Source organism: Gossypium arboreum, chromosome 10 (genome assembly GCF_025698485.1).
Source record: "Gossypium arboreum isolate Shixiya-1 chromosome 10, ASM2569848v2, whole genome shotgun sequence".
Classification (NCBI taxonomy): Eukaryota; Viridiplantae; Streptophyta; class Magnoliopsida; order Malvales; family Malvaceae; genus Gossypium; species Gossypium arboreum.
The window spans coordinates 2,661,179-2,686,418 of NC_069079.1; the positions used below are offsets into that span (position 1 = coordinate 2,661,179).

The window sequence follows — 25,240 nt, forward strand, 5'->3', positions numbered from 1 at the left end:
TACTTAGACAAACTTTAAAATTTAGTTCCTGTAACATCATTAGTATTTTCTGCCAAATTTTGCCATGAGATGTTAATTACACTGCCTCATTTCATATTGCATAAATGTTTTTTTAGTCCTTGTACTTGGACAAAATTGAAAATGTAATCCATGTAACATTATTAGTATTTTCTACCAAAATTTGTCATGACATGTTGATTAGATTGCCTCATATAACATTAGGCATATGAATAACTAAACAAGTTAATCCTTATAACATTATTAATATTTTACGCCAAAATTTATCATGACATGTTGATTAGACAGTTTCATGTAATATTGCATATGATTAACAAAAATAAACATTTAAATTGATAAATTATGACAGAATTTACAAACATGATAGTTATAGGACTAGAATGTTTAAATCAGAAAATAAAAGGATTGAAATTTTTACTTTTAAAGCATAGGGACTAAATATAAAATTCTAAATACATACAGAGACTAATAGCATATTTAACCTTTTTCATATTATGACCAAAAGTAATTGGGATTTTTCCTTTTTACTCTTTTTGCCATTAATAATTGGGAGTTTGAGCGGGAGTTTGTCACTCGTTAAACTGGTTTCCGAGTTCTTTACTATATTGGCCCTTACTTTTCCCCCCGCCAAAGAGTCGCGCATAGTCTTTTGCTCCTGCGAGAGTTTGAGAGAATAAGAAAGAGCTAGGGTTTTGAAATTTGAATAGAAACTGAAAAATTAAGAAGAAAACCAAATGGAAAAGAGGGAAACCATCAATAATTGTGGCAATCTAAAAGGACGAATGAACCGAGGTTGCATAGAAGCTAACACTTTGGCCATCATCGACTCAGCTGAAATTCACAAAGATTCTCAAGATGCCAAAGATGACCGTTCGTACACTCTCCGGTTTGAATTCAATTCATCCGATTAATTTTTGTAACAGTAATTTTTTTACTGAATTGTAATTTTGTTTGGTTGAATTTAGGTGTGGATTTTCTGGAAGCCGTGCGTATCGCTTCTATTGTTCCAGAAAACGGAACACCTCCAACTAAGTAAATCTACGCTCTCACTATTTTTTTTTAAATTCAAATTATTCAGTTTTTTTTTTTTTTTTTTAGTATGAAGGATTGATTTGCTCTTCAAATTATTATTAACCCTTTGTTCTTTGTTTAATTAAAGGAAAATGGTTGAAGCGGTGTTTCAAATCCTAAGGGCAGGCAAATCTCTAGAACTTATAATGTCTAGTTACGAGCTTCTGAACGAGATTGAAAAGGTAATTGACTTTGATTCTTTATTTACTTAACTTATCATTTTGTTACTTAATTCATTTAGGAAGACGAAGAAAAAAATATGATAACACATTTTTTTAATGCAGCGTTTTCCTCGGATTTATGTATCTGAATCATCTGGTAATGGTTCACCTGAGTTGGTTCTGATTGAAGAGGTAAATAGTCATCTTGACTATGTTTAACAAGGTTTCTGTATTTGTGGATTTTACGTTTTAATTTTATTTCCCCCTTTTTATTTAATTTCGACTTTGTTGCTTGTTAGGCATGGTTGCCGTTTATGGTTTCCTTAGATGTTATGTCTAGTGAGAAAGAAACTAATCGAAGAAAGTTGGGTGGACTGTTTGATCCCAATGTGAGTTGGATTTGCTGTTTTAATATGAAATAATTGAGGTTTATTTTTTGGTTGAACTCTTTCTGTATGAGAGGGAAATTTGTGGTAATAGCAGGGAAGCTAACTGTATAAACCAATACTGCTGTTGCTTGAGAATAGCATCGTTAGCTTTTGTTTGACTTCCTCTATCATTGCCAGGGTTTTCATGAATTAATAACAGGCCTTGCTGAAATGGCTTATAAAACAAATTCTCAGAGATTGGATACTAAGGTTTGTGTACTTATTCCATGTATTTCATCTTTCAATTCTTTAGATAGTTTGCATATAGCACCGAGGATTTCTCATATGATTGTGTATTTCAACTGCACTCATTCTAATGGCAAAGATCATGGTAATATTAATTACTTTTGCTAAAGGCACTCGTCACTCATTCTAATGGCAAAGATCATGGTAATATTAATTAGTTTTGCTAAAGGCACTCGTTTTGGTTACCGAATTAAAAAATCTTCTAGTAATGTGTATGGAGTTTATCAATTAACTACCAAGTTTTGCATTAAACACAAAACATTGTCACTATAAATAGTAACTTAACGATCCTTAAAGATTGCTCTTTGAGAATTTGTTAGCAATATCCATATTAGTTATATCATTGGGTTGGTTTTCTCTAGTAAGTGACCTATATTTTCTGTCCTATATTTTCTGTCCTATTATAGTAATTGTCTATTCTTTTTATTGTTAAGTTAGTTTGACACTTCAACCTGCTGCTAAAACAACTTTGTTGCAGTTCTTAGGAAATATGTTACTGTTTCAGTATCTTGTCAATGTTCTTGAAGGAGATTTTTTAGCCCGTATCAGTATGTATAAAGGTAAGCCAATATAGAATGTTTTATGCTTCTTAATCATCAGGAAATTTTGACAGATTGTTTATTGCAGAAAGCATGAACTGGAACTTTTTGAGGGAGTGCTTAATCAACATGCTTCTGGTCAGCTTCAGTTTTTAAACCTTTAATTTCTCTGCGACCTTTTGTTTCTTACATAGTTGCATTCTGACATATTTCATTGAAAGTTATTTTGTCATCAGTCTTTTATTGGTTGTTCAAGCTCGATTTATTTGTAGGCTTCAAAAAGAGTCAACTACAGGGTTTTAATGAAAGAGTGTTTGCATACAATCTGTGGACTGTACCAAGATTATGCTGGAATTCGTAATGAGCCTGACTCTTCTGATGAAAAATCATCCGAGAATCATAATACTGATGTAGCAATTGCATTACTTGAAGTTCAAAGGACTACTTGTATGGCTATGCAGAAACTTATAATAATGGTTAGATCCCAAATATCTGTAAATATAAGATGATTCTAAATCATTTTCACTATCTGTGACATCGTGGACCCCTCTAGATTATGGAGATTGACATGTCAAAGCAGCAAGCCGACATGCTAGGTCTAACTACCAGATCAGATGGTCTGAGGTAATTGCTTGACTCTGTTTTGGTGATTCAGTTTGGTCTTTGTATTTTTGTTTAATATGTATATATACATCAGGTGGCTAACGTCTGGATTTGGTGCAGAATCCCACTGATAGAGATAATCTTGGACGAGCTAACCTATTACAGAAAGATACTTCCCCGATTTCTTCAGGTTGTCATTTATATATATTAGCACAAACACACAATTTCGCGTCAAAAAAATGTCTCTGTTCATAAAAGAAAAAAGTCCTTTATCTAGGAGAGAAAATTGCCTGGGTAGGTGGTGAACAAACAGGTGCTACCTTTTATCCAGCTGATTCACTTAGGCATCACCTTGTCCTTTGATTGTACACTTTGCTCAACTATATATTGCTTTTGACTTTTGAAGGTAGTCCATTTCCGTCATCAGTCTCAGATAGTGTTTCATTAGTTTTTAATTTTAGGATTTTCAAGGACAGACTTCAACTAATCTTTTGGAAAAACTATTTTTAATATCCTTTCTGATTGGATATTTCTCCTATTGACATATCTCAAGCTCAGCATTTGTTTCAGCTTTAATAAAATGTTATTAAATGTCTCTTTGATATCTACAGTTCATTTGATCTTTTAGTACCATTGTAAAAAGTTCCTCTTCTAATTGCAATTTTGTTCCTATTGACATATTACATGATCATTATTTCCAACCATGAATACACTTTTTTCAGATCTTTAATGACCCTAAATGGAAGCTTGAAATCATTGTGCAGTACTTACTTAAATACACAGCTAAGGTTAGTAACTAAGATTTTGTAACTGGTTTGCCAATGATCTATATTGAGAACTTTTATTTTTTACTGCAAATTGTGATACAAAGTCTGGACAACATATAATTTAAATATTCTTATTCTGTAATATAGCCTGTTCGTACTCGGAGATCGAATGGCCCTTCGGAAGATTCTACGTTTCTCAGAGTTTTGAAGTCCTTTTCAGATAGCACCAGCGTAAGAAGCATTATAAAAAAACTCAATGTAGAAGTTATTCAATTGCTTTTGGCGCATGCTTTTCTTGTAAGTCTTCTCTTATTTTTTTGCGAGTAGAGATAGTTGAAATGAATATCTGCTGTTGTTTCTTTTATTGTCTTCTGGAGCAACAAAAATTCTGCTATTAATTATATCGGCGTTAAGAAGTGGCAGGTGCTTGGATGGATGAGTTTTTCATTGGTAGTACGTGGGGTTCATTTCCATGGTTCCTTATGCAAAATGTTCATTCATATCATGTTATGTTTTGCTCAACTTGTTGATATGATCAAGATTTGAGAAACTTAATTGGAACTATCTACACTGAAAATTGCATGCTTTATGGTTGTAGTCTTGTAGAACAAGACATGAGTGATGAAATTAATGTGAATCTAAATTCGAAGCTAAAATTTGGAACTTTTTTTCTTCTTTCCTTTGGTGTTATTAACTCTGAGATTTTCAAGATCTTTGTTAAGCAGTGAGTACTAATGCAGAACTGTTATGGAAATCATCTCCACAATTTTCTTTTCTTTTGCCTTTTTGTTTTAATTGATTAGCTCTTATGATGTTTGTTCCAGGCCTATATGTCCTTGACATCTCAGCAACATCTTCCTGGGATGCCTGATTGCAATGAAGCCGTAATAGACAGCTTGTCTCTTGTGGAAATATCTAAGAACGTAGCTGCTGCTTTCAATAGTCTAAGAGAAGCAGATAAGTAAGCTTCTTTTATCTCACTGTAATTTCCTTTGTAATGCGTGCAACAATTACATCCCAAATGAGCTGCAATCAAGCTCTAGGGTCATGTTTGAGCGGCTAACATATCAATGCGGATTTTGCTAACAAGTGCATTGTCTATCTCATGTTGTAGGAAGATTCAGATTTCATCTCTTGGAAAAGAAGCACTATTTACTGCAACAATGATCATTTCGACGTCATAGGAAACCGAGAGAAAGATGCAGATGACTTCTGGTTCCGAAAGGGTCGCATTATTAAATGTTAGTAGTTTGCTTGGCCATCACTGTATTAGTTTTATCTAGCTCTGTTTTCAGCTCCATTCTGGTACGGCTGATTTGGTTGGTACACTCTAATCTGGTTATAAACCATAACCATAAAGCTTATATTTCGTTTTAGTTAAAATTTTAGTGCAGTTATATTTCGTTTTAGTTAAAATTTTCATTTCTTGCTCATTTCATCTAAAGTAGCTTATATTTCGAAGAATAATGGTTTGTACGAATACACGCAAGCTCATATCAATTGGTTATAATTATATTATTTATTTATAATCAATGAAGTTAATTACTAAAGTAATCATTTTGAAATTTATATTTGCATAAAAATATTTGTTTATATTTACTAGCGTTTAGAGTTTTGACACGCTTAAAATCTTTTTCACAATTGACAGAAAAAAAAAGAACAAATTACTGAGCTTAGCAAGTACATAAAAATAAATTTCTGAAAAGCTGATTTGATATTAAAAAGGTTAAGCTTCCAGCTGAAAAGTGGTAAATTATTGCCTTACAACAATGAAGCATCCTAAAAAATAATTTCCTTTGCATCAAGTTCTACAAAGATGTGCCAACAACATACTGTACTCAACCCACCAATTTAGGATTCCTCTGCCACTCCAGTTGTATTCCTGAAAAGGTTCAACCTTGTTTTAGTGTTTTTAACTCGATTGTGGAACACTAATCATATGATAATAATTGCGTACATTAATCAATCAGAGTCACTCACTTTGATGGTTGTGATGAATCGAGCTGCATTGTTACCGGCCCGTCGTTGACCAAACTAACCTGTGAACAAGTATAAAGATTCGATTCAAAATACATCCCTGAATAAAGAGAAAATGACATTTTGGTGGGGGGGATTGTGGCAAAGCCTCACCTTCATCATTGCTCCAAATACTCCATCTACACCAAATGACCAAAACAGAGTCAAAATAACTTTTTAAACACGCTATCCATCATCTAACAAATAGTAAATTGTGCCATGTTTGAGTGACAAAACATCACGTGTTACCTACTTGAAGGGTTCAAGAGAATCAAAATGATAGTTTGCCTCTTTAAGTCAGCTTTTCTATATTCATGATATTATCTATAATCAAAGTATACCTTACAATGTATCTCCCTTTCTCTATATTTTGCATTCAAAGGACATCTTTCTACTTGGTGTTGGATAATATAAAACAATACATGAATGCTTTTGCAAATGGTTTAAAATTTACTTTAAAAATGACATAAAATCATGTAACAAATCAACCAATGGAAATAATTAATGGAGGGAGGAGAGTTAACTAGGAATATAACCTTTTACTGCATCTGGTTTATAAGCTTTTCTGAATTTGTCAACTATAGATTCATAGAATGGCTTAGCTGTTTGGGGTGGCATTGCTACATGGAAGTCTGGTTTGTTGCCCTTTAAGATTCCATACAATGTAAACTGACTCACTGCAGTGCCAAACAAATTTAGAATTCAGAATCCAATAAACAAATGAAGTGTGTGTATATATCTCTATCCTTTTCCTGAGTTGGTGTCACGAGTTAACGAACACCGACTCAGAAAATGACTAAAAAGCCATTCCTTTTACAATGTAAATTATATTATTCTTTTTATATTATATATAGAATCAATAAAAATATATAAATAGTGGGATTTGAACTTAAATCACCATGAATTTTACCCTCTCAACTTTGACATTTCAACGATAATTTTATTTGATTCATATATATAAAATTTTAATAAATATATTTTATATATTTTTTTCACCTTACCAGATTCTATAGTATATATATATATTCAAGCATAGAAATTACCTAGTAGAACTCCATAATTACGTTGCATGACCTGAAGAATTATCCCAAAAATCAAAGTCACAAACTTTAACCTTAGTGTAGAAGTAAAACCTCAGTTCACTACAGAGATTTAAAAGTAAAGTAAAAAGGGAAAAATTTACATTCTGGTCCCATCCTTTGCCAGTGCTTTCGTTAGTGAACAATCTCATGTTTAAAACCTTTCTACAGCTGCAAAAAGATTAATTATTTCATTTTCATCATCGCAACATTAAAGAAGTAACTAAAAATTTGGATAAGAAAAGGGTGAAGGGAAATGATTCATTACATATAATCGGCATCAGATTCGGTGTCCGAATCATGGATTCCGACGAGAACGAGGAGACCGGGTCCGATTTCCGATACAATGCGGCCATCGACCTGGGGGAAAAATGCTAAGCCAATGATGTTTAGGATATGAAGAAGAAACGAGGTTTAGGGTTTAGAAACAGACCTCGACGCTAGCAGAAGCGACCCTTTGGACCACGGCTCTCATCGCTCTGATTTGTAGGTTTCGGTGGTGCTTGTTCAATGATGGTAAAAGAAATTTCTGCTTATTTTTTGTGCAAAATATGGAGGCAAAGTAAGGTGAAATTGAAACACTGTGCATAGCGTCGTCTTTTAAGTCTACTTTAATAGGAAATTAAAATGGAATTTTGGACTCCAATTTTGAAGGAAATTGTTCTTATGTCCATATGGGCTTAAAATTTGCACCCATTGAAAGAAAATTAAATTTGATTTTCTTGAATTTAACTTGAAGTGGTCGATTACTTATTTAATATAATAGAAAATGTTTAGAGTTGGAGTGGAATTTGAAATTTTTATATATTCGATAGTTACATTAGATCTCAATTAAATTAGAAATTAAATTAATTGGCGTTGGTGAATAAAATAAACAAACAACAGATATTATTACATGATTATATCATACTTTAAAAGCTAGCTATAAGCTCATTAGAGAATTTATCAACACCTTCCTTATTGTTTGAAGCCATCTTAACTAAGAAATTTACAAGTTTATTTTCTTCTCTAGGAATATTAAGAAATTTACAAGTTTATTTTCTTCTCTAGGAATATGCTTTAATTTCTAATGTCCAATACGCTCTAAATTTTAAATGATTCTTCTTATTTAGATATATTTTAATAGTTTTATTTGAATGACCAATAGTTAAGTTTATAACACTTTTAACAAGTGAAATAGAGCTAGTGGTGTTGTAGTCATGAGAGACTACGATTGCCTAATTCTTGATATGCATAATAACTCAAAAATAACTTCAATGGATGAGGCTAGTTAGATGGAAGGCGCCAATGGAGCAGTGATAATGATGCATTTGACGAGCGGGATAGAGCTTGTGGTGTCGGTGTAGTCGCGAGGGAGTGTGATGACTTGATTCTTAGTGGCTATGCGAAACAACTTCAAGGAATGCTTGATGCGAGCATGGTGGAGGCTCGTGTCATTGATCGAGGCTTTGAGAGCATTTATTATTGAAAGGGACGTTTTTTATGTCTAAAATTATTATTGTTTTTGTGTAGATTTGATTTTGTTGGGTATGTCTTGGAAGAAGTTTGCAGTTCAGCTTATTACGGTATTAATTTATTTTATTTAATTATGTTGAACGCGTTAATAATAAAGTTTGCTCATTTAGCTATGTTTGATTTTTATTTTAGCTTGGAGTATTATGAGGACATCATGAAGTTACGTTAGATGTTTATTAGTGTTTAATAATTGTTTTATCAGATTAATGGTTGATTAGACTTTTCAAGTTTAAAATAATTCCTTTTTATTTATGAATGATTTAACAAAAGGTTTTATAATTGATCGGAGGAGAACAAGATCGTCAATACCAAATCCAATGCACTAGTTTCATGATCCATTTTGATACTTGACATTCAATTATATTACTTATATTTGTGATATTAATATTGTTATCAACATTATTCGGTATGACTTAACTTCCAGTTAAATATTCATATTCTTTAAAATTTATTTTCAATATTAGAATGATTGTGAATTGTTTGCAAGTATATATTAATAACATTTTCTTTTGAAAAAAAATGATTAAGGGGCATCCAGCTCTCTATTGTTGATCAAATGATGCATTTTTCTTTTTAAAATTTTTAGCTTATATATATTTTTATTTAAAATTTAGCTTATATATATATATATTAATCATTCATTAAATTATCATATCCGAAATTTGTTAAATATTAACATATGAGTGCTTTCTACTGGGATAATATCATAATTAAGGACTCTAATTTATCCATAGTTTTATGCCACGTGTCACTATATAATTGGAGAAATGTTCGGTTGGTTGACACTTTTACAACCCAACCCATTGGATTCCATCATGGACTTGGACCAAATTTGGCTTTAACGGCTTACAGTTACATTACATTCCTCCACAATAACGGACCGCTAGGCCCAGACACTAAACACTGTCGTTTAATGAATAAAAAAGGGGATATAATGCGATAACGGAGCCGACCCGCAAACCAGCGAGTCGAGGAGGTCCGTTAAACGAAATTAACCTCTCTTTTTCTTCGTAGTTTCTTTAATCAAATTAAAAAAAAAAAAAAAAGCCCTCGTAGTCTTCTTCTAGTATTCTGTCAGCCTCTCAGGTTTTCCTCCTTTCACTTTTTACACTCTTCTAATTCCACTATATTTTCCCCTCTCAGTTTCTCAGTAATCAAACAGAGCACAAAATACCAGGAAACCGCAATAAAAGTACTGTTTTTTTGCTTTCATTTTTTTGTTATGTTAATATTGTTGAATTTTCAGTCTTTTTGAGTTATCTCCATCTTTAAATCCACCAGATGACTGACGCTTCCGAGGAAGCCAAGCAAATCGAGAAGCTCTACGAATTTGGCGAACGCCTCAACGAGGCTAAGGATAAGTCTCAGGTTGGTCTCTCGTCCTCCCCCCTCGTTCTCTCTATTTCTAGGGTTTTTCATTTTTCTTTCTGTAATTTGTCTAATTTGTGATACAGAATGTGAAAGACTACGAAGGAATCATCGATGCCACGAAAACAAGCATTAAGGCGAAGCAATTGGCTGCGCAGCTAATTCCCCGCTTCTTCAAGTTCTTCCCTAACCTCTCCAGCCGTGCTCTGAATGCTCATTTCGATTTGATTGAAGAAGAAGATTTGGCGGTTAGTTCATACACAATCTGCGCATTTTTACTGATATAATATGTTGTTTAAATTTATTTTCCCTTTTAGGGTTTACTATAATTGGTTAGTGAGGAATTAAAGTAGAACTTTTTGTAACTGTCTTGAAGCTAATTAGATTGAACTGTTTTTAGGTTCGGGTGCAAGCAATTCGGGGGCTTCCTCTATTTTGCAAGGACACAAAGGAGTATATTTCTAAAATAGTAGACATTTTAGGGCAACTCCTTACTGCCGGTAAAAGTGGAATCCTTTATGATAAATTGTACTATTACTTCACTATGTTAAAGAATGTCTTACTATTGTGTATATAACCTGTTCTTTGCTTTAATTTGTTTCTTCTAGAGGAGATTGTGGAGCGTGATGCTGTTCATAAAGCCCTAATGTCTGTACTGCGGCAGGATGTGAAAGGTAATGTGCATTCTCATAATGTCTGGTAAATCAATGCAGTATATATGTACGCATACATTTACATATATATTGTCATTGGTGAAATTCACGTGAGTGCTAAAACCAAGCTTTTTGCCAACTAGAGTATGATTATATGATATTTTGAGTTGATAGCATTCTTTACCGGTCAAGGTACATTTTATGGTTACTGTCCTATTTTAAATGAACTTCTTTTAGTTTGATTTTTTCACTAGGATGTTATGGATAAATATATGGTTCTTATGATAATGGTTCATAAAAAATTTGTGAATAAAAGAACTGTAGGCATATACAGATGTACTTAAATTCTAAGTTAGATGCAATTGTTATCTTGATGACTGTAATCAACAATTTTCATATGCTTTTATATCCTTGTAAAATTTGACATGAATGAACATGCACTCTTCATTTTCTAGAATTATTCCTGCTGGTGTATCCCTTGATGACCAGATTCTCTTGTGAATGCAGAGTCTTTGACAGCACTATTCAAGCATATTTGGAATGTTGAGGATCCGAGTCAAGATGACACTATCCGTGACAAGGTTTTATGCTTTATACGAGATAAGGTTAAGACTGCTTCTTGGTTTGCCTATTGTTGCTAATCTCTGCTTTGTTTTCTGATGATAATTGAGGGGGAATCAACTATGTTTGTAGGTTTTTCCTCTTAAAGCTGAACTCTTAAGACCTCAGGAGGAAATGGAAAGGCATATAACTGATTTAATTAAAAAGGTACACTTTTGATTTCACTATTTATGCAGTCATCGTTGTATCTAGTCTTTCTTTCTTCCCCCTGAATAAACTTCTGATATTGAAGTTAGAGTGGTAGATGGAGGATTGATTTTATTTAGTTCCAATGCAGAGTTTAGGGGATGTAACTGGAGCTGAATTCAGAATGTTTATGGACTTCTTAAAAAGTTTGAGCATATTTGGGGAGAAAGCTCCTCCTGAGCGCTTGAAGGAACTTATTGGAATAATTGAAGGGCAGGCTGATTTAGATGCACAATTTGATGTGAGTGATTCTTTACTGAATATCGGTTTGAATCTTTTCTTTTTGATGCCTAACTTGATTCTCTATGGTGCATCACAATACCGAGCTACCTCTTTGCATGATTTAATGTAGATATTCTTTAGAAAGGATGTGGGGCCATAGAATATAAAAATAGTTTTATTAGTCAACATTGTCTAGTTGAGGTTCACCATTGCACTGTCATTGTCATGAACTTACTTTATAACTATTCAGCTGGCTTTTGTGTGCAGGTTTCGGATGCAGATCATATAGATAGGCTGATATCTTGTCTGTTCATGGCTATTCCATTTTTCGTGGTAAGGACTGATTTGGTATTTCTGAGTATCTGCTTTTTTTCCCCCTTTAAATATTCTTCATATATATCATACATGAACTTTCTTAGCTGTCTTACCAAAATTATTTTACAGAGGGGTGCATCTGGCAGCAAGTTCCTCAACTACATAAACAAGCACATTATACCTGTTTTTGATAAGGTATACTAACATTCATTCTGTACAAAAACTCGACATTCTAATACCTTAGAAACTCTAGAAATGTTACTTACAATATGTTGATGTGTCTTCTGGTCATATTTTGCACATCTGAATATTCCCTGAAAATGGGAAATTGCTTTTACATGAAATTCTTGAGGAACATTGTTTTGTGAAGGCTCTGGAGCGATATTATATTTTAAGTTGCTAGTACTGTGTTAAGGAATATATATTCTAAAATGGCCCTGTATTACAGCTTCCGGAGGAGCGAAAGCTAGATTTGCTCAAAGGTTTGGCGGAAATTTCTCCTTACACAACGCCACAGGATTCACGCCAGATTCTTCCCTCTGTTGTTCAGCTTTTAAAGGTATGAGTATGTGTTTACTTATTATGTCTTGTTGAATTTTTGGTGTTCTATCTTCTAATTGTCTCAAGCATGTTTATATTTATATACGACTCTGTTTATTTATGATCTTTTTGTTTATTCTTTCTTCCTCAGAAGTACATGCCTCGAAGGAAGACTGGTGAAGAAACAAACTTTACCTATGTCGAATGCTTGTTGTTTTCATTCCACCATTTAGCTCACAAGGTTTTTTATTTTTTCATAATTTCTTAAGATTAAATTTCCTTTCTCACCATCCTGTTGTATGAGTTTATATTGTGCAATGCTTATTTGAAAATTATTGTATTTTAGGCTCCCAATGCCACAAATAGTCTATGTGGTTACAAGATTGTGACTGGTCAACCATCAGATAGGCTTGGGGAGGACTTCTCAGAGTATTATAAGGAGTTCACTGAGAGGTACTTCTTGTCTTTCATTATGCTATAACTTTTAAGGGGAAAAAACAACTGATGTATCTTGATAGAAGTTATCTCCTGTTGTAACAGTGTTAATTTTTTTTTTTCTGTTTATTGGTATCACCAGGTAGCATAGATTAGATAGATATTCTGTTACTGTTAGTGACCAGTTTCCTTTTATTTCAATTTTGTTCTGAGTTTTAATCACGTCCTCAAAACTGATATATGTTGAATCAGTGAATTAATTGAGGTATTTACCAATCAGTGAATTAATTGAGGTATTTACCATTAACTTCTTATTCTAGAGGAAAAAATACAATCTACTAAATGAACTTAGTCAGTATGCTAAGGAAAATTGCTAGGGTTGCCTATGATATGGCTGTGTTCCATTTTTATCTTCAACATAGAGATGCGGGTTGGCCCCAAGCTGACTTATGGTTCATTCTAGACTGCTCAACAGAAAGGAAATTTTGAATTGTTGTCAAACCTATCATCCTCGGTTGAATTGTTGTCATATTGTTCATAATGCTTCTTGTATATATGTTAATACGTTTTTTTATGAATGGTGATCCAGATTGAGTAGTATTGAAGACCTAACTAGGGCCACAATGAAGAAATTGACTCAGGGAATGGCTGAGCACAATAAAGCAATGGCAGCTGCTAAATCTGATGAAGCAAAGGAGAGCATTGTGAGTTTATTCTTAACATACCCCCCATATTTTAGTTTGTTTTCTGTTTCCTTTTTGACTTTATCCTTCATTTTCTGTTCGCAGAAAACTCAAAAGCAGAATACCACAACTGGATTGCGTACTTGCAATAACATTTTAGCTATGACAAAGGTAAAAGGGAGTTTATTTGTCTTCTAATTGTATAGCATGTTCCATGTGTGCCTAAACCCTCATGTGCTTAACTTTTATTATTTACGTTTTCAGCCCTTGCATTCAAAAACACCTGCATTTATTGGGGATAAGAGTGTCAACCTTTCTTGGAAAGAAGCTGTAAAACCTTCTGTACCCTCCAGTGCAACTGGAACTGGGTAAGTTAGCTGTTACTTTTATCTGTTGTTTTCTGTTCATTGTAGACTTCTTTCTACCTTCATGTATTTTTTTTCTTTACGGAAAGTCAGACCAACATGATGTGGTCTGGGGATTGATTAGCATGCATTAGTATTAGTAGTATTGAACCACATAAACTATCTTCCTTTTCATTCATGTTTCAAGAGGATTCTTTTTACTGTGTGACCCTGAAACGAAACAAATTCAACTGTGCAATTGTTGTGCAGGGTAAAGCGACCTTCTACTGCAGCTAATGGATCTAATAACTTTGCGACAAAGAAGGGCCGTGGAGCTGGTGGCATGCAAAATCAGCTTGTGAACAGAGCATTGGAAGGCATATCTTATGGTGGGAGGGGTGGTGGAAGAGGTAGGGGTCGAGGTTGGGGGGGACGTGGAAGAGGAAGAGGCTACCGGTAATTCGAGGATGAAACATAGTACAACAACGATCTATAAATTTGGAGAATATGTTTGTACCTGAAGAACACGAGAAGTCGTTAATGTGTTAAACCAAGTCTCTTTTCAGGACAAGTTTTGTTTGATACCAGATGCTGATGAGTTTCTAGATTCACTATGGACTAACAACAGGCATTGCAGTCCTCTGGAGATTGTTTTAAAGTTGATTGGATAACATCTTGGATTTGAGTTCCCAATCCTGTCGAATTTTAGTGTATTTGAAGAAACATTGCATGTTTTTTAGAGTGTGGAGATGGCTGTATCTTTCATGACAGTGAAGTTAAATAGTGACTCTGTTTATCAAGGATGATTATTCAGACCTGATTATGTAGAATCCGACTTCGTTTGTTAATTTAATGTTGAACTTAAATAAGCATTACATTTCTTGTCTGCATCATTTGAATAGCAAAAAACTTTATCATTGGGTGCACATCAAGCTTTAGTGGTCAGAAAGAATCAGAATGTGAGCTAAATGTAGCACCCTTAATCCGAGCCGGCAACGGCTCCTGACAGACAATGCTACATTCAATGCTTGGAGGCATCTTTGGAGATACGGTCGACAGTCGGTGTCTGTTTGGTGATTATCTGTCTTTATACCAATACAAGGCTACCCTGGGTAGAAAATCATAGCCTAAAAAATAAGTACATTCTTTCCTTTTTTCTTTTAGGTAATGTGGAAAATTACGAGTAAAATATTTCGATTTTTCTCCACAAGACCAATGTAAGAAGGGTGGCTAATGTAATATACACTACAGCTGGATTTCATTTAACCGAGATTATTCTTTTGTTTTGTCAATTGTGAACCTGCAACTGTATTCCAATCTCAGTTTCTGCTTGTGATTTAACCTCAAGATTCTCCATGCTTATATGAGATGAACTCCGATCATAATCCCATGTCGGTGAGCTCCATTCATAGATATCTGGTACTCGGGGTGCTGCCGAAACTTCCCCTTGAACACAAATTTTTCCGTTATAAATGTATTTAGCAACTCTCATTGCCTTGATCAAAACACCTTCATCAACTACAGACAAGTTGCCAGCATTATTCTCCTCCTCATGGTGCCAATATCGCTTTAGCGAGTAAGCGAGGAAGAGCAGCAAACAAACAGTAGATGTGGCCCCGGATATAAGGAAAAGACCCAAGAAGCTATTGATGCTCAAGCTATTGGTTTTACTTTCCTCGGTTACATTGGCCGAACACTCTGGTGAAGGAGCAAACCATTTTTGTTCCAATGACATTAGAGTCCCATCTTCAGATAACTTTAAAATGGCTCTTGAAAAATCTCTGGCTATTGGGGAACCTTTCTGAAATACCTATATATATAAAGAGTTCATTACATTTATTTCAATAAAATTTTGCGGCAAAGATTCACCAAGTTAGCAATATCATATACTCACAAAGCCTAATCCACCAAATATGTAAGTAGGTGCGGTAGTGGTAAATTTCTTGCAGTAACGGTTAAGGAAAACTTTCCCATACGGCAGTTCAAGAAATGCAGCAGCTATATGGTTACTCTTGAATTCCCCTTCATATTTGTATTCACTGCTAACGTTTTCGATATTGTAACTTTTAAACTTGAGGACATCTTCCAAGTAGGTTCTTACGAACGAATCACCATCACACCCGATTTTCACGTTGGACTGCTTCAGCGATTCAATATCCGTAACATTCGGTTCTAATCGTTGCACGGTGAGCATTGAAGTTAGACTAGCAGTGTAACTAGAGGTTAAGATCAACGCAACGAATAGCCATACTACAACCACAACTCTAGTTAGGTTACTGTAAATTTTCTCCCCTGAAGAAGGAAAATATGAACTGTTTTAGCCTAGGCTAAATTTTCATGCATAAAGAACTATAGATTTTTGCAGTGAAACTTACTGTGAGCAAAGAAAATGGAGGAGAAAGTGAACCAAAGTGCAGTGCCAATCTGATTGTTCCATGGACCTCTGAAGTTAGGATTGGACTGGTGTTCTAAGAACCATACTATGAACATTGTGTAGATTAAGAGGGAACCGGTGACCAACCACATTTTGGTGGTGAAAGGCTTGAGGAACATCCATGCCGAGCGCTCAGGCTTCACTGGAACTATCATGGATAACCCTGTTGCTGCATATGGCTGAGTAAATTCCACTAAAGTTGTTCTATTAGCTAGTATAGTTATGTCACCTACAGCTGCATCATAAGTCTTCCGTTGATTTTGGTACACACATACAAAAAAAAAAAGAAAAAAAGAAGAAGAATCTTATTAGAGACAGAACAAGCATCTAAATCATGTAGGTGAGTGTCATAGTTTCTTTTTCACATCATTGTCTAAATAAATACTCAAAGTTTGACTAGTTAGCTACGAAATTTCCTGGAAATATAATGGAATTATAAGAGATTTCAGGAAAAACAAATCAAGGTAATTAAAGTAAGAATAAGAAGTTTCAGGGCTATTGCCTTGTTGTTTTACTTTGTTGGATTGCTTTCACTGTAACTTGTAAGAAACTCTTTTTTATTTGTTTAATAATGATAATAAATGATTCATTACACTTCAAATTATGGTTAAATTATATGAATATTTTCTATCATAATCACAAAATTGAGATTATTAACAAAAAAATATTGAAAAAAAAATGGACTAAGAGACAAAGGGTATTTTACCTTGTTGTAGACTTTGTGAACAAGTTCATCATATGTGCCATTGTGGGGATCAAATTGATAAATTAAATCATAATCGAGAACAGTTAGAACTTCATAGAAAAGTTCAATGCAGAAACCATCATATTTCTTTTGGCCTGGATGTTTACCATCATCAACCTTTACAAATTTCTCAAATGCGGTTCTTGCTGGAACTCCAATTATCATTGGTTTCTTATTTGTTGGGATTGCCCATCCTTTAGGAACTAGCTTTGAATCATCTGGCCAAATGACTGTACCAGTAAAATCTGCAGATTTATTACCAACATAACCAATGTTCTTTGAGAATCCAATCCCTGGTAACCAGAAATCCAACTCATTATAACTTTTTCCAATCACGTTTACAATCCTTAGTATAGGATCATGTGATAATTTGTGTTGTTGAAAGTGAATTTCGCCGCTTAAACCTGTGAAATTGCTTGAAAGTATGTTTTTCAACAACGAATCTGGACTGTTTTCATCACTGTCCATGGCCTGCTTGATGATTCTGATGCTGTCGTATGCTCGTAAGGCGTTAATGCTCGGTTGAAAGTTATCTTCTTCCGGGTTTTCGTCTCGGAAAGTTCTTCGAAACTGGGGATAAAACGTTTTGTAAAGATTAGTACCCTCGTCATAGTAGGTCTTGATTCCTAAAATGCCTTGCATGGAAGAAATCACCGAACTGTTAAAAGAATCGAAGTAATTCGAGATGGTATCCGTAATGATCCAAGCTGAGTCTCTTCCAGTAAGTCCAATCTCCTTCGCTTTCTCAAACAAATGGATTGTCATCGGTAATGACGATTGAAGAACAATGTAAACCCGAGATTGAACGTTGAATAATTTTATCAACTCATCTTGCACAACTTCATTTGGATTAGAAACAGAAGCAAGTGGAGGAAGAACCACTCGATATTCAATCTCGGAACCAACATCGCGTAGAGCCTCCGATAAAAGAGCTAACTTCCCAGAATCACCACCAAAAGTATCATCTTCATAAATTACAACAACCCTTTTCCAGTTAAATGAACTAATAGTAGCTGCAATGCATTTCATTTGTTCGGAGTCACCATTAGCCATTGTTACCAAGAAAGGCCAACGAGTGGGTGTTATTATAGCTGGAACTGCAAATGAAAGAACCGGAACTCGAGCTCGGCTTCCTATATCAGCAACCAAAGCTGCTTCTTCCCATGTTTCCAACCCAATGATTGCTTTAACTTCTTGTTCTTCAATCAATTTCTTAGCTGTAATCAGATTAACCATTAGTAAATATTAATAAACCTCGTTGACATACTAATTAAGGGATCACTAAAAAGAATGAATCACTTACCAGCAGTAGCTGCAAGTAAGGGATCTCTTCTAGAATTCTGAATATAAAGGGAGAGCTTATGGTTGTTTGAAACGTTGTTATTGAAACTCTGAACTGCAATTTCCAAAGCTGTTTTCTCTTCTTTTCCGATTCGAGAATCGACGTCGATGATGGCACCGATGTTAGTCACCTTGTTATCGGTCTCTTCACCATATGAAGAGACGAGAAAGAGAGATATGAACACAAAAGTGATACAACAAGGTCGTTGCATGTTGTTAGGGGACTCGTAAAATAATTGCACATATGATACATACAGGAACTCAAAGCGTTTAAATAATAATGAGAAAAGATTCGTTTAAAAGCCGTCACTATGGAAATTTATGGCCCGGAACTTTTGGTCTATATGTTGGACTTGGTCTGCCATGAATAAAGTCAACTATGTTTACTTCGTTACATGATTGAGAATCTTCATGCAACCCCCCTTTTTGTCTTTTTCTGGTTTTCCTGCCAATTGTGGAAAGTAAGAGATTTGACCCATGAAAACTAGGACCAAAATCATTTCTAGAAAAAAAAAATTAACGGATAATGATAAATTTAACTCTAAATCTTTATATTTTTTATTTATTTGATTTTTATTATTTTTAGTTAAATTTAATTTTAACTTTTTAAAAGTGTAAAATTATCTTTTGATGAAAGTACAACTAAAATAATAATCTTTTAAAGGGAAAATGCTCAAATTAGGTCTTAACAATTTAGATATTGCTTACTTTTCAAAATAGTCAAATGAGACTCTATAAACTTTACGAAAGTGTTCAATAAGGATTTTTCACGTACTTCAATCTAATTTGTAGGAAAAATTAAGTAAATATTGATGTGTTTAGAATAAAACCTATAACACCCGAATCAAATATTGCTTGAAAAGAAACGAAAGTAGTTAGAACATAATTTGGAACCTGACATACGACATTTGAAATCCCTTATTTTAGTACTTTTGAAAATGTTAGGCCCTTATTTGATATTTTGAAAAATTTGACTTTCATTTAAGTACTTTTATAAAAGTTATGCCCTTACATGACCATTTTAAAAAGTTTAATCATTATAGGAGCAACCCTTAAAAGGTTGGGCCAATTTAAGCATTTAACAACTTTTTAACGATGTTGGCGTGACAACTAGCATAGTAATCCATGTTTAGTTTATGTTAACATGATACTATTTATCTTATGTCACGTCAATAAATAATTATAAAATTATAAAAATATTTAAAAATAAGAAGTTATAAAAAAATTAAAGGTTTTAGTTAATAGTTCTCTTAAAAATAATAATGTAACTCTTTTAAAATATTTAGAGTTAAATTTAGCTCAAAAATAAAATAAAGGTAAGGTTAAGTACTAAATATATATCATTATGCTAAAATAAACTTATTGATTTATATTAGAAGAATAAAACAAATGAAATTATGTCACAGGTAACAGTATACAGTTGCAAGAGCCTTCATTGCCCTTCTTTGGTCATTTAACCTCCTGGAATGTACAGCATTTCAACATCAGCAGCTCCGGGGGAAGCGGCCTCATGATTCTCGGCTGCATCGGGACTCGAATATTTCCATCTCGAAGATCCTCGTCCGATAATTTCCGGCAGTTGAGGCCGAGTTTGGTCTATAGCAAAATTAATTTGTTGTCCTTGGTAGATAAATCTAGCAAGCCTAATTGCCTTACTCCAGATACTATTATTTCTTGGACTAGTATTGCTTCTATATTGGTCTTTTATTATCTTGATGATGAATAAGAAGAAACAAATGGTAGATGTTGCACCAGAGATTATATAGAGACCCCAGAAGCTATGAAGCCTCAGTCTTTCGGTTCGATTGTCGGTCACACCGGTTGAACACTCGGGTGAGGGTGCAAACCACTTCTCTTCAAGTTCTTTCAGCGCTCCGTTTTCCGATAGAGTTAGGATAGCTTTTGAGAAGTCCATGGCGATCGGAGAGCCTTTATGGAATATCTGCATAGGTAAGATTTTGTTTAAGTCCATGGTGCTGAAATGGATAGAAACAAGTTTGGAAAATCCTACTTACAAATCCCAATCCTCCAAATCTGTAGGTTGGTGTGGTGGCTGAAAATTTCTTACAGTAATTGTTGATGAAGACCTTTTCGTATGGAAGTTCGAGAAATGCAGCAGCGATGTGCTTCTTTTCGAATTCTCCTATATAACTGTCTTGGCTGTTGATTGTCTTGATGTTCTCCGATTTAAACTGAAGCACATCGACTAGATAGTTTCTTACGAACGAATCTCCGTCGCAACCGACTTTCAAGTTGTTCCTCTTCAGAAATTCGATGTCTGTCACATTCAGTTTCAGTTTATTAACCGTCAACATCGAGGAAAGACTAGCCGTGTAACTCGAGGTTAGGATGAGTGAAACAAAGAGCCAAACAATAACCACAACTCTGGTGAAGTTGTTTTGTACATTCTCCCCTGCAAAAAAATAAGCATTACTTGTATTGTGAGTATGCTTGAATGTTTTCAATCGCATGCAGTTTCTGGTACTTACTATGCGCGAAGAAGAGAGAAGAGCAAGTGAACCACATCGCGGTTCCGATTTGAGTCTTCCATGTGCCTTCAAATTCAGGATTGGACCGATGTTCCAGGAACCAAACTATGAACATTGTGTAGATCAACATGGCAGCAGTAGCCATCCACATCTCCCATGTAAAAGGCTTCATGAACATCCATGCTGATTCTTCGGATTTCGCTGGTACGATCATGGACAACCCCGATTCTGCATATGGCTGAGTAAACTCCACAAGTTCTGCTCTGTTGGCTAGTATCGTTATATCCCCAACAACAGCATCGAAAGTCTTCCATGTGAAGCATTTGTTAGACAAGATAATGATAAACATTTTTACAAGGACTTGGAAATTAGTTGAAAGAGTTCCCATTCATTACCTTGTTATGCACGCAACGGACCAAATCATCGTAAGTGCTGAAATGCGGTACAAATTTGTAAGGCAGGTCATAACCGAGAACCTCTCGTGCCATTTTGAAAAGATCAATGCAGTAACCTTCAGGTTCCTCATTTTGATTACTTTCATTTTTAACTTTCACAAATTTCTCAAAAGAGGTTCTACCAGGAACTCCGATAATCAATGGCCTTGCATTCGTAGGCATCGCCCATCCTTTCGGGTTTCGGACTTGGTTCAAGTCATCAGGCCAAGTGACTTGACCATACAATCCTTGAGCTGTATTACCATCATGTTCAGTTTCTTCATTAACAAGCCTCCTTGAGAATCCAAAGCTTGGCAACCAAAAGTCAAGTTCTTTATATTTCTTGCCAACCACGTTTACTATTCTCAATGTAGGATTCTGTGACAACATGCCCCTTTCAAATTGGATTTCTCCACTTAAACCAGTGAAATTGCTTGACAGGATTTTTTCAGACAATTGTTTTGAACTGATATTAGTGTTGATCATTCCTTCCATAGCCTCGGTGATGATTTGGATTGCATCGTATGCTTTTAAAGCATAAATTCCGGGTTCAAAGTTGTCTTCGTCCTCATACTTTTTTCGGAAAACTTGCTTGAACTGCCCATAAAAGCTTTCGTACTCGCTACTATTCTCGGTATAATAGGTTTTGATTCCTAAAACACCTGCCATGGATGAAATTATGGAGGTGTTGAAAGAGTCAAGGTAAGTTGTGATTTTATCTGTGATTATCCAAGCTGAATCTCTTCCCATAAACCCCATGTTCTTAGCTTCTTCAAACAAATGAATGGTCATAACTGATGATGCTTTAAGCACAACAAAAACCCGAGATTCAAGGCTAAGAAGCTTCATTAGCTCCTCCTGCATAACTTCTTTGGTATTAGACAGAGATGAAATTGGTGGAAGAACCAAGGTATGTTCGATTTCGGAACCAATATCTTGTAAAGCTTCGATTAGAACAGCTAATTTCCCAGAATCACCACCATATGTTTCATCTTCATAAATGGCGATGACCTTTTTCCATCCATATGAACGAATGATAGCTGCAATGCATGTCATTTGTTCAGAGTCATTGTTAGCCATTTGTGCCAAGAAAGGCCAACGGAGAGCCGACAATGGCAACGTTATAGAAGGTGCTGTAAACGAGAGAACTGGAACTCGAGCTCGTGTACCGATTTCAGCAACCGGAGCCGCTAATTCCCATGTTTCCAAGCCGATAATGACAGTCACGTTGGTCTCTTTAATCAGCTTTTCGGCTGCAACCGAATAATTCCTTGTTACCATAACTTAAAAAACAAGCAATCAATGAATCGATACTATGAACAAATCTGGTACATGAAATTATTACAAACCAGCAGCAGCAGCTAGCATGGGGTCCTTTCCATGGCTCTGAACATAGAGGGATAGCCCATGATTGTTCAACTTATTGTTGAAGCTTTGAACGGCGATTTCCATGGCGGTTATCTCTTCCTTCCCGATACGGGACGTAACATCGATTACGGCACCAATGTTTGTAACTTTATGATCATCCTCCTTAGCTTGAACTCCTTTAGAGATGATATTGATGCATGAAAATAAGATCAGTACCAGGATGACGAGCTGACGTATTAAAACTGTATCAATGTTAGCCATTGTATGAAGTCTTTGCATACTGTTTTGGAACAAATTACAAAATATCTTGAATCATGACAAAACCAAACTATGCTTTTAAGTTGTTTTAGGCCTGAATAAAATTTGTGGCTATAGTTTTATTAAGCAATTAAGATATGTGAGGGAAACCCAAATATCTGGTCCAACTAATGTAATGAAATGTCTTAGAGTTGATCTTCTCAAAGGAAAAAAGTCAACTGCATTTACCTTTCAACTCAAGTTATCTTCAATCTAGATTGTAGGAGTTGACGTGGCTTGGTTTTGATTCAGTATTTCAAGAAGCAAGAATATTCTGACCAAACAGGATACATACTAGGATTAAACTTGGAAGCGTGTTGGTAGGGGTGATAAAAAAACCTAAACCACTAAAGTTTTCCATTAAAGTTTTTTAGAGTTTGGGTCGTTGAGTTTTCCATTAAAGTTTTTTGTTTTGTACTGTGACATTGGTTGTTTCCAAAGTCTTTTTTTTTAATTTATAATTAATTTTATATATTTTAATTAAAATTTCTTGAAGTGTAATATATTTTAGTTGGATAATTTTGTATGTCATGTAATTCATTTAATTTTGTAAAAATTAATATAATATAAAGTTATTTAATATTTTGTATAATATGTATTTCATCGGGCACTTGGGCTTAGATTTGTTCATGGGTTGGGTCACTCAACTCAACCCGAAGGCCTATCCGAAAAGTGAGAGAATTTGGGTAAAAATATAGGATCGAAAAATGGGCTTGGACAAAAAAAAAATCTCATTTAGAAAACAGGTCGATAAGACTTTTTTGGCCCTAGCCAGGCTTGACTCAAAAATTTAAAAAAAGATGTTTTTTTTTCACTATTTTACTACCATTTCACTATTATGTTGCTACTATTTTGTTGTTATTGTATTACTCTTGTTTTATTGTTAATTTTGTTACTATTTTAAAGGCATTTGGTTGTTAAGTTGCATCTATTTTAGTGCTATTTAAGTATACATATTTTTAAAATTTATTTTCAATTTGTTGGGAAACATTTATTTTAATGTTTTTAGTATTTTTGGTATATATTTTTAAAAAATTATATAAAAATTTAATATAAGCAGGCCGGACTCGAGTTTTAACATTTTTATCTAAACTAAATTCAGGTAAAATTTTAGGCCCATCTTTTAAGTTAGACCCAACTAATAGATCTAAAATTTTAATTGGATCAACCTCACGGACACTTATACTTGGGCTCATTGATTAAAGATTTGACTTTTAGGCTGAATTTATCTAAATTTATATAAAAATTTAAATTGTTTTTGATAGATTTGTATCAAATGCCAAATGATAGTTGGGCCTTGGAAACCCTAAACCGAAGCGAGGGCAAAGCTAAATAAAAAGCCCGTTTATTTACATCACTGAATTTTGATTTAATTTCCCTCGAATCGGGAAAAGTAAAACTGAGCTTAAAATTATGGCGCAGTTCTGGAAACCGGGAACCGAGAAGCCCCGCCTCCTCGAGGACGAGGATGGCGGTGTTATTTTCTTGTCATCTTCTTACTCTTCATCTTCTTCTGGGTATTTTTTTCTCTCACTATTTTTTATTCAATTTTTGTTCTTTGATTGTTCTTCTTTTGTCTTTTCTCTTCCTTATTTGTTTTTCCTTCTTTTACAGATATGGGTACGTGAGCATTGAGAAGCGAAGACAGAGGCTTCCTGTTTATAAGTATAGAACTGCTATTCTTTATTTAGCGGAGTCTTACGCTACTACCATTGTTGTTGGTGAAACGGGTAGTGGTAAAACCACTCAAATTCCACAGGTTTTCTCTCCTTTTTCTTTATTTAAAAATAAAATCTTTAACTGTTTACTTGAATTCCTCTTTGTAATTTGAAGTTCATTCTGAATCTTTTGTTGCTGGGAATCTTGACTGTAATATGTTTGAATTGCAGTTTTTAAAAGAAGCTGGTTGGGCTGATGGTGGGCGTGTTATAGCTTGCACGCAACCAAGACGACAAGCTATGCAGGAAGCTTTGAACTCCTATTTGTCTGCATCTTCATCTTTTTCAATTGAATGTAAATGTAACATTCATATCTAATCAGATCGCTGAGTCCATGCCATAGCATATAGTATTCGTTGTTATTCATTTTATATTTAATTTATGAGCAATAATATAATATAATATATCATATTTCAGTTCTTATACAAATTTACGAAAATTATATTGCTAACTTGAAGTTGAATTAAGATCAAATTGCAATGATTTCAAAATATTGAATTAACATCGTGACTTCAAAAGTTTTTCGTCGCGATGCAACGTATTGACTAAATCTCGTCATGACGATAAGAGTCCAACGTCAAGATGTGACCGTCTGTTTCTAAAA

The 25,240-nt window shown here is 34.4% G+C and overlaps 6 protein-coding genes across 10 annotated transcripts; 3 read left to right on the forward strand and 3 right to left on the reverse strand.

Moving 5' to 3' along the window:
• The first annotated feature begins 559 nt into the window (after nt 1-559).
• Nucleotides 560-5,249, forward strand: LOC108489201 (negative regulator of systemic acquired resistance SNI1). 3 transcript variants are annotated; one of them, XM_017793548.2, is made up of 15 exons: nt 560-888; nt 984-1,050; nt 1,178-1,271; nt 1,374-1,442; nt 1,550-1,639; nt 1,817-1,888; nt 2,403-2,484; nt 2,552-2,601; nt 2,736-2,939; nt 3,017-3,087; nt 3,187-3,256; nt 3,789-3,854; nt 3,981-4,130; nt 4,658-4,794; nt 4,948-5,249. In XM_017793548.2, exons 1-15 carry the CDS (start codon nt 753-755, stop codon nt 5,015-5,017), a joined length of 1,428 nt encoding a protein of 475 aa, XP_017649037.1. In that variant the 5' UTR covers nt 560-752; the 3' UTR covers nt 5,018-5,249. The 3 variants fall into 3 exon arrangements, with proteins under 3 accessions (XP_017649037.1, XP_017649038.1, XP_017649039.1); XM_017793549.2 differs by having other exon boundaries at nt 3,981-4,064; XM_017793550.2 differs by having other exon boundaries at nt 745-904.
• Nucleotides 5,250-5,528: 279 nt separating this feature from the next.
• Nucleotides 5,529-7,578, reverse strand: LOC108489202 (uncharacterized). Of its 2 annotated transcripts, none has more exons than XM_053020067.1 (8): nt 7,362-7,578; nt 7,197-7,288; nt 7,033-7,099; nt 6,893-6,923; nt 6,386-6,526; nt 5,964-5,989; nt 5,791-5,872; nt 5,529-5,715 (listed from the first exon to the last, which is right to left on the reverse strand). In XM_053020067.1, the coding sequence occupies exons 1-7, from the start codon at nt 7,515-7,517 to the stop codon at nt 5,810-5,812; spliced, it is 576 nt and encodes a 191-aa protein (XP_052876027.1). In that variant the 5' UTR covers nt 7,518-7,578; the 3' UTR covers nt 5,529-5,715; nt 5,791-5,809. The 2 variants fall into 2 exon arrangements, with proteins under 2 accessions (XP_052876027.1, XP_017649040.1); XM_017793551.2 differs by having other exon boundaries at nt 5,814-5,872; nt 7,362-7,573.
• A 1,793-nt stretch (nt 7,579-9,371) lies between these two features.
• On the forward strand, nt 9,372-14,679 carry LOC108489200 (apoptosis inhibitor 5-like protein API5). 2 transcript variants are annotated; one of them, XM_017793546.2, is made up of 17 exons: nt 9,372-9,635; nt 9,725-9,811; nt 9,898-10,059; nt 10,212-10,311; nt 10,420-10,485; nt 10,972-11,069; nt 11,158-11,232; nt 11,363-11,512; nt 11,761-11,826; nt 11,938-12,003; nt 12,257-12,367; nt 12,500-12,589; nt 12,695-12,801; nt 13,373-13,487; nt 13,572-13,637; nt 13,731-13,834; nt 14,081-14,679. In XM_017793546.2, the coding sequence occupies exons 2-17, from the start codon at nt 9,725-9,727 to the stop codon at nt 14,268-14,270; spliced, it is 1,653 nt and encodes a 550-aa protein (XP_017649035.1). In that variant the 5' UTR covers nt 9,372-9,635; the 3' UTR covers nt 14,271-14,679. The 2 variants fall into 2 exon arrangements, with proteins under 2 accessions (XP_017649035.1, XP_017649036.1); XM_017793547.2 differs by having other exon boundaries at nt 9,374-9,529.
• LOC108488047 (glutamate receptor 2.7-like) lies at nt 14,507-18,570 on the reverse strand. Its single transcript, XM_017792365.2, has 5 exons — nt 18,293-18,570; nt 16,951-18,206; nt 16,186-16,492; nt 15,705-16,102; nt 14,507-15,620 (listed from the first exon to the last, which is right to left on the reverse strand). The coding sequence occupies exons 1-5, from the start codon at nt 18,540-18,542 to the stop codon at nt 15,099-15,101; spliced, it is 2,733 nt and encodes a 910-aa protein (XP_017647854.1). The 5' UTR covers nt 18,543-18,570; the 3' UTR covers nt 14,507-15,098.
• A 1,116-nt stretch (nt 18,571-19,686) lies between these two features.
• LOC108488048 (glutamate receptor 2.7-like) lies at nt 19,687-22,924 on the reverse strand. Its single transcript, XM_017792366.2, has 5 exons — nt 22,603-22,924; nt 21,215-22,506; nt 20,820-21,126; nt 20,346-20,743; nt 19,687-20,272 (listed from the first exon to the last, which is right to left on the reverse strand). The coding sequence occupies exons 1-5, from the start codon at nt 22,898-22,900 to the stop codon at nt 19,784-19,786; spliced, it is 2,784 nt and encodes a 927-aa protein (XP_017647855.2). The 5' UTR covers nt 22,901-22,924; the 3' UTR covers nt 19,687-19,783.
• A 1,336-nt stretch (nt 22,925-24,260) lies between these two features.
• LOC108488917 (probable pre-mRNA-splicing factor ATP-dependent RNA helicase DEAH9) lies at nt 24,261-25,065 on the forward strand. Its single transcript, XM_017793190.2, has 3 exons — nt 24,261-24,435; nt 24,533-24,677; nt 24,808-25,065. Exons 1-3 carry the CDS (start codon nt 24,332-24,334, stop codon nt 24,952-24,954), a joined length of 396 nt encoding a protein of 131 aa, XP_017648679.1. The 5' UTR covers nt 24,261-24,331; the 3' UTR covers nt 24,955-25,065.
• The last annotated feature ends 175 nt before the right edge of the window (nt 25,066-25,240 follow it).